General features: G+C 41.5%; 1 protein-coding gene across 3 annotated transcripts in view; it reads left to right on the forward strand.

Moving 5' to 3' along the window:
- The first annotated feature begins 9,798 nt into the window (after positions 1 to 9,798).
- LOC119276191 (regulator of telomere elongation helicase 1 homolog) overlaps positions 9,799 to 16,804 on the forward strand; it is a 14,163-nt gene continuing 7,157 nt past the window's right edge. Inside the window, exons 1-16 of one of the 3 annotated variants that reach the window (XM_037557203.1) lie at positions 9,799 to 9,973; positions 10,079 to 10,344; positions 10,551 to 10,690; positions 11,015 to 11,096; positions 11,206 to 11,356; positions 11,808 to 11,970; positions 12,061 to 12,237; positions 12,428 to 12,552; positions 12,778 to 12,832; positions 13,305 to 13,446; positions 13,557 to 13,711; positions 13,824 to 13,891; positions 13,965 to 14,072; positions 14,154 to 14,222; positions 14,741 to 14,827; positions 15,527 to 15,586. In XM_037557203.1, coding sequence (XP_037413100.1) covers positions 9,872 to 9,973; positions 10,079 to 10,344; positions 10,551 to 10,690; positions 11,015 to 11,096; positions 11,206 to 11,356; positions 11,808 to 11,970; positions 12,061 to 12,237; positions 12,428 to 12,552; positions 12,778 to 12,832; positions 13,305 to 13,446; positions 13,557 to 13,711; positions 13,824 to 13,891; positions 13,965 to 14,072; positions 14,154 to 14,222; positions 14,741 to 14,827; positions 15,527 to 15,586 — 1,950 coding nt within the window. In that variant the 5' untranslated portion in view covers positions 9,799 to 9,871. Of the gene's footprint in view, positions 9,974 to 10,078; positions 10,345 to 10,550; positions 10,691 to 11,014; positions 11,097 to 11,205; positions 11,357 to 11,807; positions 12,238 to 12,427; positions 12,553 to 12,777; positions 12,833 to 13,304; positions 13,447 to 13,556; positions 13,712 to 13,799; positions 13,892 to 13,964; positions 14,073 to 14,153; positions 14,223 to 14,740; positions 14,828 to 15,526; positions 15,587 to 16,804 lie in introns of all 3 variants that reach the window. The other 2 variants (XM_037557202.1, XM_037557201.1) reach the window with 2 other exon arrangements.

The following is a 16,804-nucleotide window of genomic DNA, read 5'->3' on the forward strand; positions in this document are numbered from 1 at the left end:
TTTAACATTATGAGTAACCTCACTTGCACTACAGGAATCAGAAACTTTTATTCGTCACATGATATGTGTTTTGCTTGGAGCGTCATTTTTTTGTTGAGATTTGCTTGTTGTTATTAAGGATAATGTTTTGTATCTTTTATTTCAATAAAAGTGTCAAGTATAGCCTTTACCATGCTTATTTTGCAAGTCTATATGTTGCTGTTTGAAACTAGAGATTTCTATTATTGTCTAAATTCTTCAGAAAAGTCAGAACATGATAAAATCTTGAAATTTTTATGCAGTAAGATATGATAAATTTTCTACAGTGTGGTTATTTTTCAGAATTTTTGGAGTTAAAGAAGTGTGACTCTTCTTCTATCCTTTACAGACTATTCTGTTTAGACAAGTTGATGTTATGTTTGCATATGTTTGCTTGTTTAATGATTCTATTTGAGGATAGGAGTATTAAATATACAGAGGCATTTAGTATGCAATTTTAAATAATAAATTTAGTAATTTTTTACCATAGAGAATGATAAGATTTTGAATTGATTTATACTAACTTATCTCACGAGTTCTTGTTGAGTTTTTTGTGGATGAAGTTTTAAGATTTAGGGAAACTGTGATATGAGAGGAATTAAGGAGACACAAAGCTCAAGCTTGGGGATGCCCAAGGCATCCGAAGTTAATATTCCAAGAAGTCTCAAGCATCTAAGCTTGGGGATGCCCCGGTAGGCATCCCACCTTTCTTCATCAACAATTAGCGGTTAGTCTCGGTTGAGCCTAAGTTTTTTGCTTCTTCGCATGAGATGTACTATCCTTGGATTGTCATTTCATTTTGTTTTGTTTGCTGTTTGAATTAAATACTTAAGACCTGAAATATTTAAAAGAGAGAGAGCCCTCACGTGCTACTCAATTATTTAACTACTCATTTGATCTTCACTTATACCCTTTTTGAGTAGTTTGTCCTATGAGTAAATTGTTGAATGAATTGAATATCATAGAGTTGAAATTATATGTGCTTCATATGTTTGTATCATGCCTAGTAGTAGTTTCACAATGGGTTTAGAAAGTAAAATCTATTGAAGTTTGACAATCACATTATTGGTCATACAAGCAATTCATAAATGATTAGTATATGAAAGAGAACTTTCACGCATAAGTATATTATCTTGGAAATCTTTTATAATTGTGAATACCCATTAATTATTTTCAAACTAAGAAAATTAGTTGAAGTTGGACAAGGAAGACAACGTAATGAGTTATGGTTGTGTGTATTTATATAGAAGTTATATTGTTATGGATCCTCCAACATGTGGTGCTTGTTTAGAATCTTTTGCCAGCCAAAATTTCTGTACTAAGCGGGAATACTGCTTGTGCATCCAAATCCTTGAGCCAAGTTTCTTCCATGAGTGTCCACCATACCTACCTATATACGGTACTACCCTGCCAGTCCAAGTAAATTTGCAAATGCCATATCTAAATCTTCAAATAAGCATCTATTTTGTGTGCCCGTAGCGCTCATGAAGCAGTAGGGGGTGGTCAGTATCTTCCATGCTAAGCGGATTATTCTCACGATGGGTGTTTATTCACTTGTCATTGCACGAGAGAGGCTGGTAATTGGAATGCCTAGTCCCATGATCAAAATGAAAAATAATGAAACAAACTCCCCCGGAAAGGTGATTGTATGAAGGGCACACCCGAGGATTCGTCTAGCCATGGCTTGTGTTTGAATGGTTGAGGGGGAGTAAACTTTACCTTTCGGCTTGGGAACTGATATGTCTCCAACGTATCTATAATTTTTTATTGTTCCATGGTATTATAATATCAATCTTGGATGTCTTCTATACACTCACAAGCAATTATATATCATTTTTGGGACTAACCTATTAACTTAGTGCCCAATGCCAGCTGTTTTTTTGTGCCTATTTTTGGTTTTCCAGAATATCAGTACCAAACGAAGTCGAGATGCCACAAAACTTTTAGGAGATTTTTTTGACATAAGAGACCATGGAAGCTTCGGGGCGGGACGAGAAGATGGAGCAGTGGCCCATGAGGCACCAAGGCGCGCCTAGGGGGTAGGGAGCGTCCTGGTGGCTCGTGGGGCCCAAGTGGCTCCGCTTGACCTAACTGTGCCTCTATAAATTCTCTAAAATCATGAAACCAACAGAGGAGTCCACGAAATAATTTTTGTGCTGCTGCAAGTTCCTGTTCTCGAGAGATCCCATCTGGAGGCCTTTTCCGGCACTCTGCCGGAGGGGGATTCGATCATGGAGGGGCTCTACATCAACCTTGCTTCCCTTACGATGATGCGTGAGTAGTTTACCACATACCTACGGGGTCCATAGTTAGTATCTAGATGGCTTCTTCTCCCTATTTTATCTTCAATACAATGTTCTCCTCGATGTTCTTGGAGTTCTATCCGATGTAATCACTTTTTGCGGTGTGTTTGCTGGGATCTGATGAATTGTGAGTTTATGGTCAGATTATCCATGAATATTATTTGAGTTCTCTCTAAACTCTTTTATGCATAATTGTTATAGCTTCGCATTTCTCTCTGATCTATTGATTTGGTTTGGACAACTAGATTGATTTATCTTGTAATAGGAGAGGTGCTTTGTAATGGGTTTGATCCTGCGGTGCTCAATCCCAGTGATAGTAGGGGACATGACGTGCATTGTATCGTTGCTATTAAGGATAAAAAGATGGGGGTTATTCATGCGTGAGTTTAATTTGTCTACATTCATGTCATCTTACTTAAGGCGTTACTCCGTTCTTTATGAACTTAATACTCTAAATGCATGCTGGATAGTGGTCGATGTGCAGAGTAATAGTAGTAGATGCAGGCAGGAGTCTGGCGGCATGGAACTTGCGATCTATGGGGCAGGGCAGCCCCTTTGCTGGTTCGGCAAGGGGTGGTGATCAACGCAAAGAGCAAACACAACAAGGAGCACACGATTTTACCCAGGTTCGGGCCGCCCGGAGGCGTAAAACCCTGCTCCTACCTTTGGGTGTATTGATGGTGCTGGGCGCAAGTACACGGAGCGCTCCCCTCGGCAAGAGGTGGGAAGAGAGCAGCTACACGAGTGCCTATGCGTGAGGATTGCAAAGATTCGAACCCCTTCTAGTGTTGCCCTGGCCCTCCTTTTATAGCTCAAGGGTTACCACAGTGGCAAAAAGGTCATTACGGGGGTGATTAGACTGATACAGAGCTATCATACCTAACTCTGGCAGTTAGGACAAGATGCATTAAATGCACTGCTAGGTGTCATGTGGAGAGGTAGCCCTACCAAGGTTGTTGTGCCTCTTAACCAACTACCTCCTATTAGCGCGACACGCCATCAGGAAAGGTGCCATTGAAGGTGAATTATCCTTTCAGCAAGCTGACATGCATGGGTTATGTCCACCTAAGCACCTGCGGGCTCGGCACCTCACTAATCAGCAGCCACCTGGTGAGAGAGGCAGAGCATTGGTGTTGGCGGGGAACCCATGCCCGAAGGGCTTGCCGGGGCCTGATTTGCCGACTCACCCCTGCCAGAGTTGGATGCTTTATGGAATTCGTGTCTTGTTCCAATGCTTGGTCTCCCTAATGCTCTCATTGATCTCATGAAGAGCGGCTTCTCTGGCTTAGTTGCGTATGAGACTTGGTACTTGACACAAGGATTTGCAACGCGCCTGTGCATAAGTCACGGCGGCAAACACTCATGTTTGTTGCACCGATAGGAGCCCCCAGGCCTGGCCCATACGTGCCGCGGGGTGCACTTCTTGAGCTTGCGTCGATTTTTTTCCTTGAAGAGGAAAGGGTGATGCAGCAAAGTAGAGATAAGTATTTCTCTCAGTTAAGAACCAAGGTATCAATCCAGTAGGAGGCACAAGCAAGTTTCCAATATATGCACCTGCACAAACTAATAAACACTTGCACACAACGCGAAAAAGGGGTTGTAAATCCCTTCATGGTCACGAACAAGAGTGAGATCTAATAGAGATAGGTATAAAAGATAATCAAAAGAGCAAACTAAAGTAAATATAAATAAATTGCAGGAAGATATTTTTGGTTTTTTTTGGTTTATAGATCTGGAAATATATGATGCAAAATAGACCCCGGGGCCTTATGTTTTAATAGAGGCTTCTCTCTTGAAGATATCATACAGTGGGTAAACAAATTACTGTTGAGCAATTGATAGAAAAGCGCATAATTGTGACGATATCTAAGGCAATGATCATGAATATAGGCATCACGTCCGTGACAAGTAGACCGACTCCTGCCTGCATCTGCTACTATTACTCCACACATCGCCCGCTATCCAGCATGCATCTAGAGTATTAAGTTAATAAGAACAGAGTAACGCCTTAAGTAAGATGACATGATGTAGAGGGATAAACTCAAACAATATGATATAAACCCCATCTTTTTATCCTTGATGGCAACAATACAATACATGCCTTGCTACCCCTTCTATCACTGGGTGAGGACACCGCAAGATTGAACCCAAAACTAAGCACCTCTCCCATTGCAAGAAAAAACGAATCTAGTTGGCCAGACCAAACTGATAGTTTGAAGAGAAAGATAAAGATATCTTAATCATGCATAAAAGAGTTCAGAGAAGACTCAAATAATATTCATAGATAATATGATCATAAATACACAATTCATCGGATCTCAACAAACGCACCGCAAAAGAAGATTACATCGAATAGATCTCCAAGAACATCGAGGAGAACATTGTATTGAAGATCAAAGAGAGAGAAGAAACGATCTAGCTACTAGCTATGGACTCGTCGGTCTGTGGTAAACTACTCACGCATCATCGGAAGGGTAGCAAGGTTGATGTATAGGCCCTCCGTGATCGAACCCCCCTCTGGCAGAGTGCTGGAAAGGCCCTGAGATGGGATCTCACGGGAACAGAGGCTTGGGCGGCGGAGAAGTATTTTGGTGGACGCTTATGATGTTTGGGGAATATTTGAGAATATATAGAGGCGGAGTTAGGGTTAGGGGACTCCCGAGGGGCCCACAAGCCTGAGCCCCCCTGAGGTGCGCCCTGAGGGCTTGTGGCCTCCTCGGGACTCCTTTGGCCCTCCCCCCAAGTCTTCTGGGTGTCTTCTGGTCCAAGAAAAACAGATCCACCAAAGACCAACATCGACCGAATCCTGCGAGGTAGAATGGACATACACCACCACCCACCCATTTTGACGATGCTAGATGCACCATCAGGGCTGGGAGACACTATACCTACCAGGGGACATCATCGCTGTCATACAACCCCAACCGAGACGATGAACCAAACAAGAACGAGAGCGGGGGCCCTCCCGCTGACAAGGGGTTGGGGTCCTCCGCACCTCCACGATCCAAAAGCCATCAAAGGTGGGGCATATGGACGACGACGCTAAGGGGAGGAGGGGAAACCCTAGTCACCTGTGAGTAGTTTCTCGGGGAGGGAGATGCACTAAGCTTTTAGACCACTAGTGAAACATATTTCATATCCCTTGGGTATTGGAGCATATAGTTCTATAGACATTAGAAGAAGATTTAAATTAGCAAGGTATTCCATTGACTCTTTCATGCCCTTAGTGGCATTTGGTTTGAGGGAAGGAAGGGGTTGGCTGGGGATACCCTCAGCCAGATGGCTAGGGATATCCTCATTCTTGCTTGGTTGTAAGGATTAGAGATCGATGGGTTAGTCAAATATTTTTGTTTAGTTGGAGGGATAAGAACTAGATGGGTTGTTGTGAAAACCTTTTCCCATTAGATGGTAACATTACCTGCACATAATCAATTTTTGTCCAAACTAGATGGTTTCGGGCCATGACTGGCCCTGCCGCCCCGTGCGACCTGGCTGGCCCTATCGCAGCGCCATGGTTGGATCTGCCACCCAACGCGCCCTGCCATTGTGTTGTGGCTCGCTCCTGGAGGCATCTACTACTCCCGTAGGAGTTGTTGGGATTCCCCTAAAAGGAAGGGTGATGTAGAATAGAAGCAAAGCATTTCCCTTAGTTAAGAATCAAGGTTTAATCAAACCAGTAGAGTCAACTAGCTAATAAGATAAACGTCGCCTGCACACAAACAAGATAAAAAATTGCACCCAACGTGGCAAGAGGGTTGTCAAGTCCCTTGTCTTGCTAGTTACAAGATTAAAACAAATAGAGTTAGATAGTGGTAGTATAGTGAAACAAAAAATAAAAATAAGCAGTTTTGTAATAAAGTATTGATGGAGAATGGACCCGGGGGCCATAGGTTCACTAGTGACATCTCTCTCGAAAACAGGCGAATGACATGGTAAACAAATTACACTTGGGCAATTGAAAAGATTGCAATATTTATGACTATGATCATCCATGGCATAATCTCATATGGGCATTACGTCTATGATATATAAACGTTAATCCAACTGCATCTACTACTAACACTCCACCCTAAAACCGCTATTCAGCATGCATCTCAAGGTATTGAGTTTGCAAGAAATAAAGTATCACAATAAGAAACATGCCATAATGTAGACACGAAGAAGTCGATCAATATGACAAAACCCCACCGTTTTATCCTTAGTATGGCAACAATATAATACTTGTCTTGGCCCATATTGTCACTGGGTTAGAGCACCACAAGATTGAACCAACTATAAGGCACTAGTCTCACTGAAGATAAATCAATCAAACTTGGCCAAAGAAGATAGATAGACCGAAGAGCATTACAAAGCTATTTAATTATGCAACAAGAAAACCCAAATAGATTCAGTTGAATTTAGTGAACGATCTGATCATAAAGTGACAATTGATCATGTCCCAACAAACACACCACCGATAAAATCAATTAGATCTCAATCAAGAACGAGAACATTGTACTGAATATCCAAAAGAGAGAGAACCATCTAGCTATTACTATGGACCCGTAGGTCTTAAAGGAACTACTCACACATGGTCATGGAGGCAACAAGGTTGATGAAGATCCCTCCGGCAATGGATGCCCCCTCCGGCATGCTCTGGATGGGATTTTTCGGAACAAAGGCTTGCAACAGCGATAAAATTCTTCTAGAGGTACCACAAATGGTTTTGATATTTATAAGGAATTATGGCGGTGGAATCAGGTCAAGGCGGTTGATGTGGACCCACCCCTAGGCTGCGCCACCTGCCCTTGTGGGCCCCTCGTGGCTTGTCTCAATCTCTCCCGAAGCTTCCTGCATTTCTCGTCGCCCAAAAAATGTGTTAAATTGGCAACGTATCTTGACCTCCGTAGATATTGATTACGTGCGAAACAAAAAATAAGCAGAAGACAAGAACTGACACTGGACACTACATTAATAGGTTAGTTCATAAAAAATTGCTATAAAAGTATATAAAAATTGATAATATAATAACATGAAACAATAAAAAAATTATAGACACGTTTGAGACATATTGGCATCCATCGCTGCTCAAAGTCTAGCCACCACTCTCGCGCTTGATCTGCCAGTGTCATCGCTCTGGGTCCTACCATCACACATGTTCTGTTCGGCCGCACCACATGAGGGGATGGAACCAAATTGATGAGGACATCAATACCATTGTTACACCCACAACCCCTACTGCTACATATATTGGACCAATTACTAGAGCTCGCGCACGCCAATTAAATTATCAGGTACTTCTGTTTCTTGGTAATGATTCTAATGTTCATGAGAATATGATGCTACCTAAATTGGATACATTTGTTTTGCTTACAAATGAAGGGCCTAGCTTGGAGAAGGATGGACATTGGAGCACGAACAAGCATGGAGATGATGGCATGCGCAAGGGGAACAAGAACGGAGTTACAAGTGATGATTTCAGGACTTTGAAGCCACCATAATAGGTGCATGAAGCCTTGGACGAAATATACAAGATGCCACTTCATAAATTTCGTCCCGAGGCTATTCTAGGTGCCACGTCACCTTATTATTGGGTCAGGCCCCTGTAATTTCGAAATACATAAGTATAGGCTATTTTTAGAGTCCGTATGTGTGGGGAAACAAGAGATAGGATTGATTTCGGACCCCTCCACCAAGGGCCACGAAATTCCCCCCCTCTTCCTCCATATATACAGCCCTTAGGGCACCGTTTAGACTTTGGGTTTTGTTTAGATTAAAAGTTCGCCATAGCTGCAACTTCGCGTACTTCGTTTGTGTTCAACGACCAAACAAAGGCGTCACAGAACCCCACCTTGATCAATAAAGCTTTCATCTTATATTCGCAATATCTAGATTGCAATCTCAGTTTCTTGCTTGTTCTTCGTTTGCTCGCAGGAAACAGACCCTCGTGGTCAGGTTGATCGTGCTCCGGCGTGGTCAATAACCTCTCGGAGTTGGTTTAGCGATTGCTAAGGCGCGACGTTCTCGCACATTCGTAGTTGGATCGTCAAAGTCGACTTCCACCAAAGCGAAATCCATCATCTCATCGAAAGACGGGACACCTTTGCCTTTATCACAAATGGGGAAAATAGAGGTGAGAGAGAGATGCAAAAAATGATTTGCAACTGAAGGTAGTGGCTCATGTGTTGGTGGTTGGCCATATTCGCGAGATTTTTGCGGATGTGCTCAACCGCATTTTGAGGGGATACTGTAGAATCTTCGCTGCCCATGGCCCTGGTTATCCCTAAACCAAACATCCGACGATCATCTAAAAAGTAGCGATCCCTTAACCACCTTAAGGATAGCCAGCTAACCAAACACCCTTTTATATTTGTGTTTATAATGTTTTTTTTTAAAATTCAATCTATTCATCTTCAATCACGGCAGTACAACAGACATAAAAAATATAAACATTACATTCAGATTCATGGACCACTTAGCGACGACTACAAGCATTGAAGTGAGACGAAAGCGCGTCGCCGTCATCGGTCCTTCCTCACTGGAGCCGGGCAAAATCTTGTTGTAGTAGACAGTTGGGAAGTCATTGTGCTAAGACCCCATAGGACCAACGCAACAGAACAACAACCATCGTAGATGAAGAGTAGTGTTGATCGAAAGGATCCAACCTGAAGACACACGAGCGTAGACGAACTACGACCAGATCCTAGCAAATCTACCAAGGACAGATCCATCGGAGACACACCTCCACACGCCACTGACGATGCTGGACACACCACTGGGATGAGGGCTAAGCGGGGAGAACCTTGTTTCATCTTCAGGGAGTCGCCGACGCCTCGTCTTCATGAGTAGGACACGAACCCTAACAGAACCCGAAGTAAACATCTAAAAATAAAGCCCTCCCGCCGGAAAGGACCGGGAACCACTACGCTGCCTTGGATCTAAGGCCACCAGAGATGAGAAGGATCGGCGCCGGCGCGGGTGGGAGGCAAAGAAACCCTAGACTTTTCTTAGGGAAGGAGGCGTTCACTATTGCGTTTATAATGTTCATGCATTGTCATACAAATATGAATATGAATGTTAAATTGCGAGTGTGTCCTAATCCTGAACTCAAATGCTCCCGCATTGAACAATAAAAATACAAAAAAATAGAAGAATTAAAAAAATCTATTTTTTTTGCAAGAAACATTGCTTAGTTTTTTTTATGACTGCAAATTTTCGTAATGAAATCACATTTTTGGAGGTCTGGGCAAAAATAACAAAATCAGCGCCCCAAAATACTTTTAAAGAAATCTTTTTGGAGCATCAAATTTGTTTCTTCGCGCAGGGCATTAGGTATGCTTTTTCTTCACAGACATCTGCAAATATGTAGAACATTCAACAATGTCTGTTGCAAATACAAATCAGTCTTTTTTATGATTTTATTACTGCCCATGAGGTCGATTTGAGCTCGGGAGCAGTAAATACTCCCCAAATCCTCTCTTTTGGTTCTCGTCCCCTTCCCCTCTCCTTCCCCCGCAAGCTCCCCCCTCGTACCCCCGACCCCTCCTCCATCTCCCCCTCCGGCCGCCGCAATGCCGGTCTACCGCATCCGCGGCGTGGACGTCGACTTCCCCTACGATGCCTACGATTGCCAGATCACCTACATGGACCGCGTTCTCCAGTCACTGCAACAGGTGGCTAACCAATCCCAAAAACCCCAGCACCAAACCCTACCCCGCGCCGCCCATTCCTCCATTTCTTCTTACTCGTTTTCACTTCATCTCCGTATCGATGTACAGGGTAATAACGCGCTGCTCGAGAGCCCGACGGGGACGGGGAAGACGCTCTGCCTGCTCTGCTCCACGCTCGCTTGGCGGCGCACCTTCGGGGAGTTTCTGCGGGGCGGTGGCGGCGGTGGGGGCGGGGGAGGCAGCCAGCCATCAGGGAGCCAGCAGTCTGGGGCATCCGCGACCCAGTCATCGTCGTACCCCGTGATTATCTATGCCTCCCGGACGCATAGCCAGCTCCGGCAGGTGATCAAGGAGCTCAAGGCCACCAGCTACAGGTCGATACCATAGTTTCTGAGCAATTACCCTCTGTCCGTGATTGCACTCTGTTCTTATTGGAGGACTGATTGTGTGGAAATGTATGCTGTTTAGTAATTTACCATGAATGTCCTGTCGTCGAGGTCTGGAGCTGCAGTTAGTTTCGGCTAAATTTCATAGCCCCTTCACTGTCAGTGGTTGATTTTTGGTGCATAACGTTTCACAGGCCGAAAATGGCAGTGCTGGGCTCCCGTGAGCAGATGTGCATCCATGAAGAAGTGAGCAAACTCCAGGGAAAAGCACAGAACAATGGTTGCCACTACCTCTGCAAGAAGCGCTTGTGCCGTCATAACAACATTGTCACTGGTAAGTGCAACTGCATCTTTTCTTGGTATACAGGTCCTTAAAATTGGCTCTACACAAAAATAAGCGGCAGTGATGGAACTTTGCAACCCTGCTTCCAAGTTTTTAAATTTATACTAGGTGTGTTGCTGTAACTGCTACAACCTATAGGCTGATGTATGTAACTGCCCTTTAATACAGATGCTATGTTCTTTTTGTTATGTTGGTTGGATATTTTTATGCAATCTCCCTTTCTTCTCCTTGCTACCTTAATTTGTTATGGCCCATTAAAAAAATGAATGTTGTTTGTTAATTAACCATATGATTACACACGATGGGTTCTTGTAGATTACATGAAAAACAACACCGAGATTGGGAGTGAGCCTTTTGACATTGAAGACTTGGTTAATATTGGGAGAACCAAGGGACCGTAAGTTTTATATTTCATTCTTCCTAACTTGCATACTATACACTATACAGACACTGAACCAGACATGCATATGCATTCTTCCAAATAACATTTGTTGTTTTTACTGTAGTTGCCCATATTACATTTCCCGGGAGCTTTCCAAGTCGGTTGATATTTTATTTGCTCCTTATAACTATCTCATTGATCCGGGAAATCGGCGTTCCTTAACTGGCATATCATGGGACAATGCAGTACTTATATTTGATGAGGCACACAATCTGGTAAGGAAATATGCACATAATTGTTTAAGTATATATGGATTGCTCAACCTTCTCCATAAGTTTGGACTTTTGGTTCTACTGGTTGGTGTATGAAACTTAATATTGTATCAGACCCAAGAGGTCTTGGGTTCAAGTCTTGGCTTTTGCATTTTCATTTAAATGCTCGCCCTCCTTCCATCCATGTTTAGGCCTTATCAAGCCACACATGAGAGGGGGTGTTATATGTGGATTGCCCAACCTTCTCCGTAAGTTCGGACTTTTGGTTGTACTGGTTGGTGCACGAAACTTAATATGTTATTTAACTTAATAACTGAACTCTCTTGATGCACTTTAGCCTTGAATTTTGAAGAACCCAGTTGCAAAAACATATATTCCTGATATCCATTTTGAGACAATATTCTTGCAATATCCTCGTGGTTTGTTTTGAATTTGCAATCACTTTTTTATTCAGGAGAGTATATGTGCAGATGCTGCCTCTTTTGACTTGCTTACCAGCAACCTCACTTCTTGCATCACGGAAGCTCAAGAATGCATCCAATTGTGTTCATTCAAGAGGTCCATTGAAAACTCTGCTGAAAAACAATTTGACCCAGAAAACTATGCTATCCTCAAAGGTTACTCAAAGTTCTCACATCATTTACCTTTCAGTTTGATGATTGTGAAAGTGAGTTTTCCTCATGTTAATAGTGGAACTCTTTTTCCAGCTCTTTTAATGGCACTTGAAAAAAAAATCGGTGAGCTTGTAATTGATTCCAAGGAGCTGGGTTACACAAAGCCTGGGAGTTACATATACGAGTTCCTCTCTGAACTGAATATTACGTCTGAAACATCCAAAAAGCTTATTGAGACTATCGATAGTGCTTCTCTACTGCTCGAGGAAGGTAATTGTCTGTTGTATGATTCCTTTTTCCATTTGAATCCATTTCATTTTCTTTGTGGTTAGTTAACACCAAACCTGCCAATCTTTCCAGAGTCTTGTTTTGTTGTTTCAGTTGACCACATTGAAATTTCTGTAGATTTTCATGGTTTATGCAGTAGCTGAGCTCCATTGTTTTATTCCTACATATTCAGGAAATTCTGGTGAAACTAAAGCTGGTGTTAAGGCAAAATCTACTGTGTCTAGATTGGAAACAATTAGAGATATGCTTGACATAATATTTAAGGGTGGTGGTCAAAACCATGCGAAGTATTATAGTGTAAGTTTCTCTGCCTTGTGTAAGTGTTACTTCTCTCATCTGTTACTATTGGGTGATGAATCATACACATCCATGTATGTATGATGATGATATATGCATGACTTCTAGTATGGCTTCACTCGTAGTCTTGTCATCCGTTCTCTTTCCATGCTTTGCAGTATACGCTTGCGTACTTTATTGGCAATTGTGTGCTCTTACAACCAGACTCAAATCTTTTGTTTCCAGTTTCATGTGAATGAATCATCTCGACAGACATCTGGTGACTCATTGCAAGTTTTCGGTAAGTACAAAGCATACCTATTATTCTATACTGCACGTGTTCATTTTTATCTGATTTTATTTGGTTCCATGACTCATAACCATATCTGGTACTGAATACGTTCACCTGAAATGTTTTTTTGCTCTCACTTATCTGTTCCTTTTTTTTTGAAGGACTTATCTGTTCCTTTCTTATATCATATCTGTAACATAAGCATACTTATAATCCCTTTATCTAAATAATGGTGGTGGGAGCCGCAAAATCCGCCATCAAGATTTGTACTAAAGCATGGAGCATTTAGTCTTTCTCTGTCACTTGATTAATTCTAAGTTACATGCATAACTTCCATTGACTCCAGGCAGTTTCATAATTCCTTGTAACCATAGAATTATAGAAAAGCACATTTAAGTCATTAATATGTTGACGTCAGTTAGTCTCCTTCAATGATCAACTGGTTGTATTGTCTGCTATGAACATTTTCATGTATTTGCAGGTAAGGCTTCAAGGACTCTTAGTTGGTGGTGTTTTAACCCAGGGCTTGCTATGGAGGAATTTCTGAAGTTGGGTGTACGCTCCATTATTTTAACTTCTGGAACTTTATCTCCCTTAGACTCGCTTGCCATGGAATTAAACCTGTAAGTAAAACTCTAGTTTAATTCTCCTTTACTTGTTTATTGACTTGAACCTTTGCCTTTATGTTTATTTCTCTATTTGATGTCGATGCAATATGTTTCCATGCATCCAGTGAGTTCCCTGTCAGGCTAGAGAATCCTCATGTCATTTCTCAAGATCAAATCTGGGTTGGAGTTGTGCCTGTGGGGCCATCAGGACACCCACTTAATTCTTCTTATCGGACACGTGAGACTGTAAAATACAAACAAGAATTGGGCACTGTTATAGGTAGGCAGTTCAAAGTTTGAACAGTATGCAGCTGCTTGTATTTTGAATTAGCTGCTGTATGCATTTGATGTTTGTGCTTGTTTTGCAGTTAATTTTGCCCGTATTGTGCCAGATGGTCTCCTTGTTTTCTTTCCTTCATATTCTATGATGGACAAGTGTATCGACTACTGGAAAAATAGGGTCTGTGTAATTGCCATGAGTTAATCCCAAGCGTCTGTGCTATTTGTCCTTGAGCATTTTGAATCCCTTGCAGAACCATGAACATTCAGTGGATGATAGCACAATATGGCAGAGAATGTGCAAGCATAAGCAGCCAGTTATAGAGCCTAGGCAGTCTTCAAACTTCCCAAATGCAATTGAGGTTTTGAGATCATTTATCAGTTCCCACTTGAACTTTGAACTTTTCATAAGCTCAGATAACTCTATACCATGTGATTTGCAGGATTATGAGGCCAAATTACGCGATCCTTCTACTTTTGGGGCAATTTTTTTCGCAGTTTGTCGCGGCAAAGTTTGTTCTTGTTCATTCTTACAGCTTCTGTTTTGTATTGTAGCTTCTGATGAAATATTGATTTTAGTTTTCTTTTGCTAAAAGTTTAACGTTTCTTTCTGTCAAATCATTCCTTCCCAAGTCTAATTGTGCTACTTGATCTATTGTAAATTTACAATTCTTAATTTCAATAATTTTCTATGTGTCAGAAGACAACGAATGTTTCAGTTTTCAGCGACTATAAAGAAAGAATGCTGTAGTGCTAATAGAAGCTGTATTATTGTTGGATGACTGTCTTATGAACAATGTAATGTCATACTAAAAGTCTAAAACAGAATGGTTAATAGGGAATGCTCATTTGTGGCACGATGAGTATGAGTAAACAGACAAGCTGTTTGACTGCGGTGCTACAGTTAACTAAAGCGTTATTCAAAGGATGGATTTATTGTTATGTTAGGGGTGCACATTTCAAATTGTAGCTGTTTAGTTGACATTAAAAGATTGCATATCCATTATTTATGCATTTTATACTTTTACAGGTTAGTGAGGGTCTTGATTTTGCTGACCGTGCTGGGAGAGCTGTAATAGTTACTGGAATGCCCTTCTCCACCCCGACTGATCCTAAGGTCTTCCTTGTCTTGTTTCCCCGTCCTCATCATTTTTTCTGTGGATTCCCATCCTTAGCATAGTATAGTAAGAGGGGATTACTAGTGAAACTCTAATTGGTTGGAGAAAGCATGACAAGCTATTAACCACATTATTTTACTGGAAGGGTATGATGCCTACTTTTTCCATCTTACAACCAGTGAAGGTTTTTTCATTTTCCACTGGTAATTGTCTTCCAGAAGAGTTACCTATGTGACCTTCAACATTGGGTTTGGTGCATGCGTTCAGAATATAATCCCTCCGTTCCATATTTGTTGTCGCTGATTTAGTACAAAGTTGTACTAAATCAGCGACGACTTATATGGAACGGAGGGAGTACTTCATTTTCCTTTTTGTAAAACTTGAATTGGTGGTGTAGCTAGGCTGGAAATATTTTCTGATCTTTTTTTTTTTCTGAGAAAATATCTTACGTTCCGGAGTTTTTGAATCTGCATAAGCTTTTGACACCTTGTACAGAAATAAAAGAATTGTTTGTCAGCTACTCGTCTCCTAGCCTACAAATACAGTCATGATGTGAGAACCTCCATTTTTCTGTTCGGGGAGACATATAACTCTCAAGTTTCAGAAATATATAATGTTTGTGTTACCCAAAAAAAGTAGTTTCATTGCCCTTTATTGCTTTAGTAAATCTTGCTGTTTTCCCTTTGTGATTGTTTCAGGTTCGGCTCAAGCGTGAGTATTTGGATAAGCAGGCTAAACCATCTAACAAAAACCCAAAGGTTAATATTTTCTATACTAAATTTTGAATTTTCTATGGTTGATTCTCTTAATATTATTTTATATGTAATATTAAATGGAGGAATGTTTCTCCCCTATTTTTTCGTCCATCACCGAAGTTGCGGAGTTGCTAAAATTTACCCCTTACGCCACCAGTAATCTCTATCTCTACCTAATACTAGTTGACTGCCCATGCATTGCCAGAGAATAATAAACTCGGATATAGAGACATGGATCAAACATCATTGTAATTCACAACGTTTACATCGCTACCGACAATAGAGGTCTTGTCTCCGTGCTCCCCTGCCGGGCTGACCATGTTGATGTGAAGCTCATGTTTATTTTGCCCTCTTTAATCCTCTCCTTAGTGTCCTGTCTAGTCCCACCCGCCATGGCTGTCGTGTTTCTCAGTCACCTCAAGCACCACGCCATCCCAAATCATTCGTCCTTCCGCTTGTTTTTTGAGAAGAGTTGTTGTGTTGCGCTTGCTGTGAGCATTTAACTCACACCATCCCAAACCTGGTTTATGGAAGTAGACGAGCGTTGGTTGATTTGTTTAGTGCATATAAGACTTCATGGGGATGCGCAAAGAAGAAATTGCTGAAGTCACCTAGTGTACAAATCGAAACATCTTCTCACCACGCGGGCCTCAGAGTTGAAAGGAAATTTATGAAGATTTTTCTGAAAAAGAAAAAAAATCTTATATAATTGGTCCCTTTGAAGCATTGAATCACCGTGACTTAATTGGAAATATTATTTTGTTCTGGTACATTTTACTAAGTTCATCGACTGGCAGACATATACGAAAGTAAGTAGAGATAGAGGTAAATTGTGTGAGTACTCAAACTTAAATATATTCAGTTAGCACGTGTACATCGTAATGAAAGAGCTTAAGATGAACAAGCTAATCAAACAATCCAAATTATTGATATGCTGATAGCTAACACTTGTCCTTGAAATGAATGTATCTAGCACTAACATTGGTGCTAGATACATCCATTTGAGGGACAAGCTTTTTCGGACGGAGGGAGTACCATACAACACAGAATGCGCACACATAGTGTCACCCGAGAATGTAACATGTGTAAGTAACGTACATCTCGATACAACCACACACAAAATCAGATCACACAACTCCAAACAAAATTCGTCCAACATCTCTGAAAAAACTACACAAAATTACACTCAGTAGTGTCACCTTGCTCCTCATGCCCCCCCCC

The sequence above is a fragment of the Triticum dicoccoides genome, chromosome 3B, assembly GCF_002162155.2.
Source record: "Triticum dicoccoides isolate Atlit2015 ecotype Zavitan chromosome 3B, WEW_v2.0, whole genome shotgun sequence".
Lineage (NCBI taxonomy): Eukaryota > Viridiplantae > Streptophyta > Magnoliopsida > Poales > Poaceae > Triticum > Triticum dicoccoides.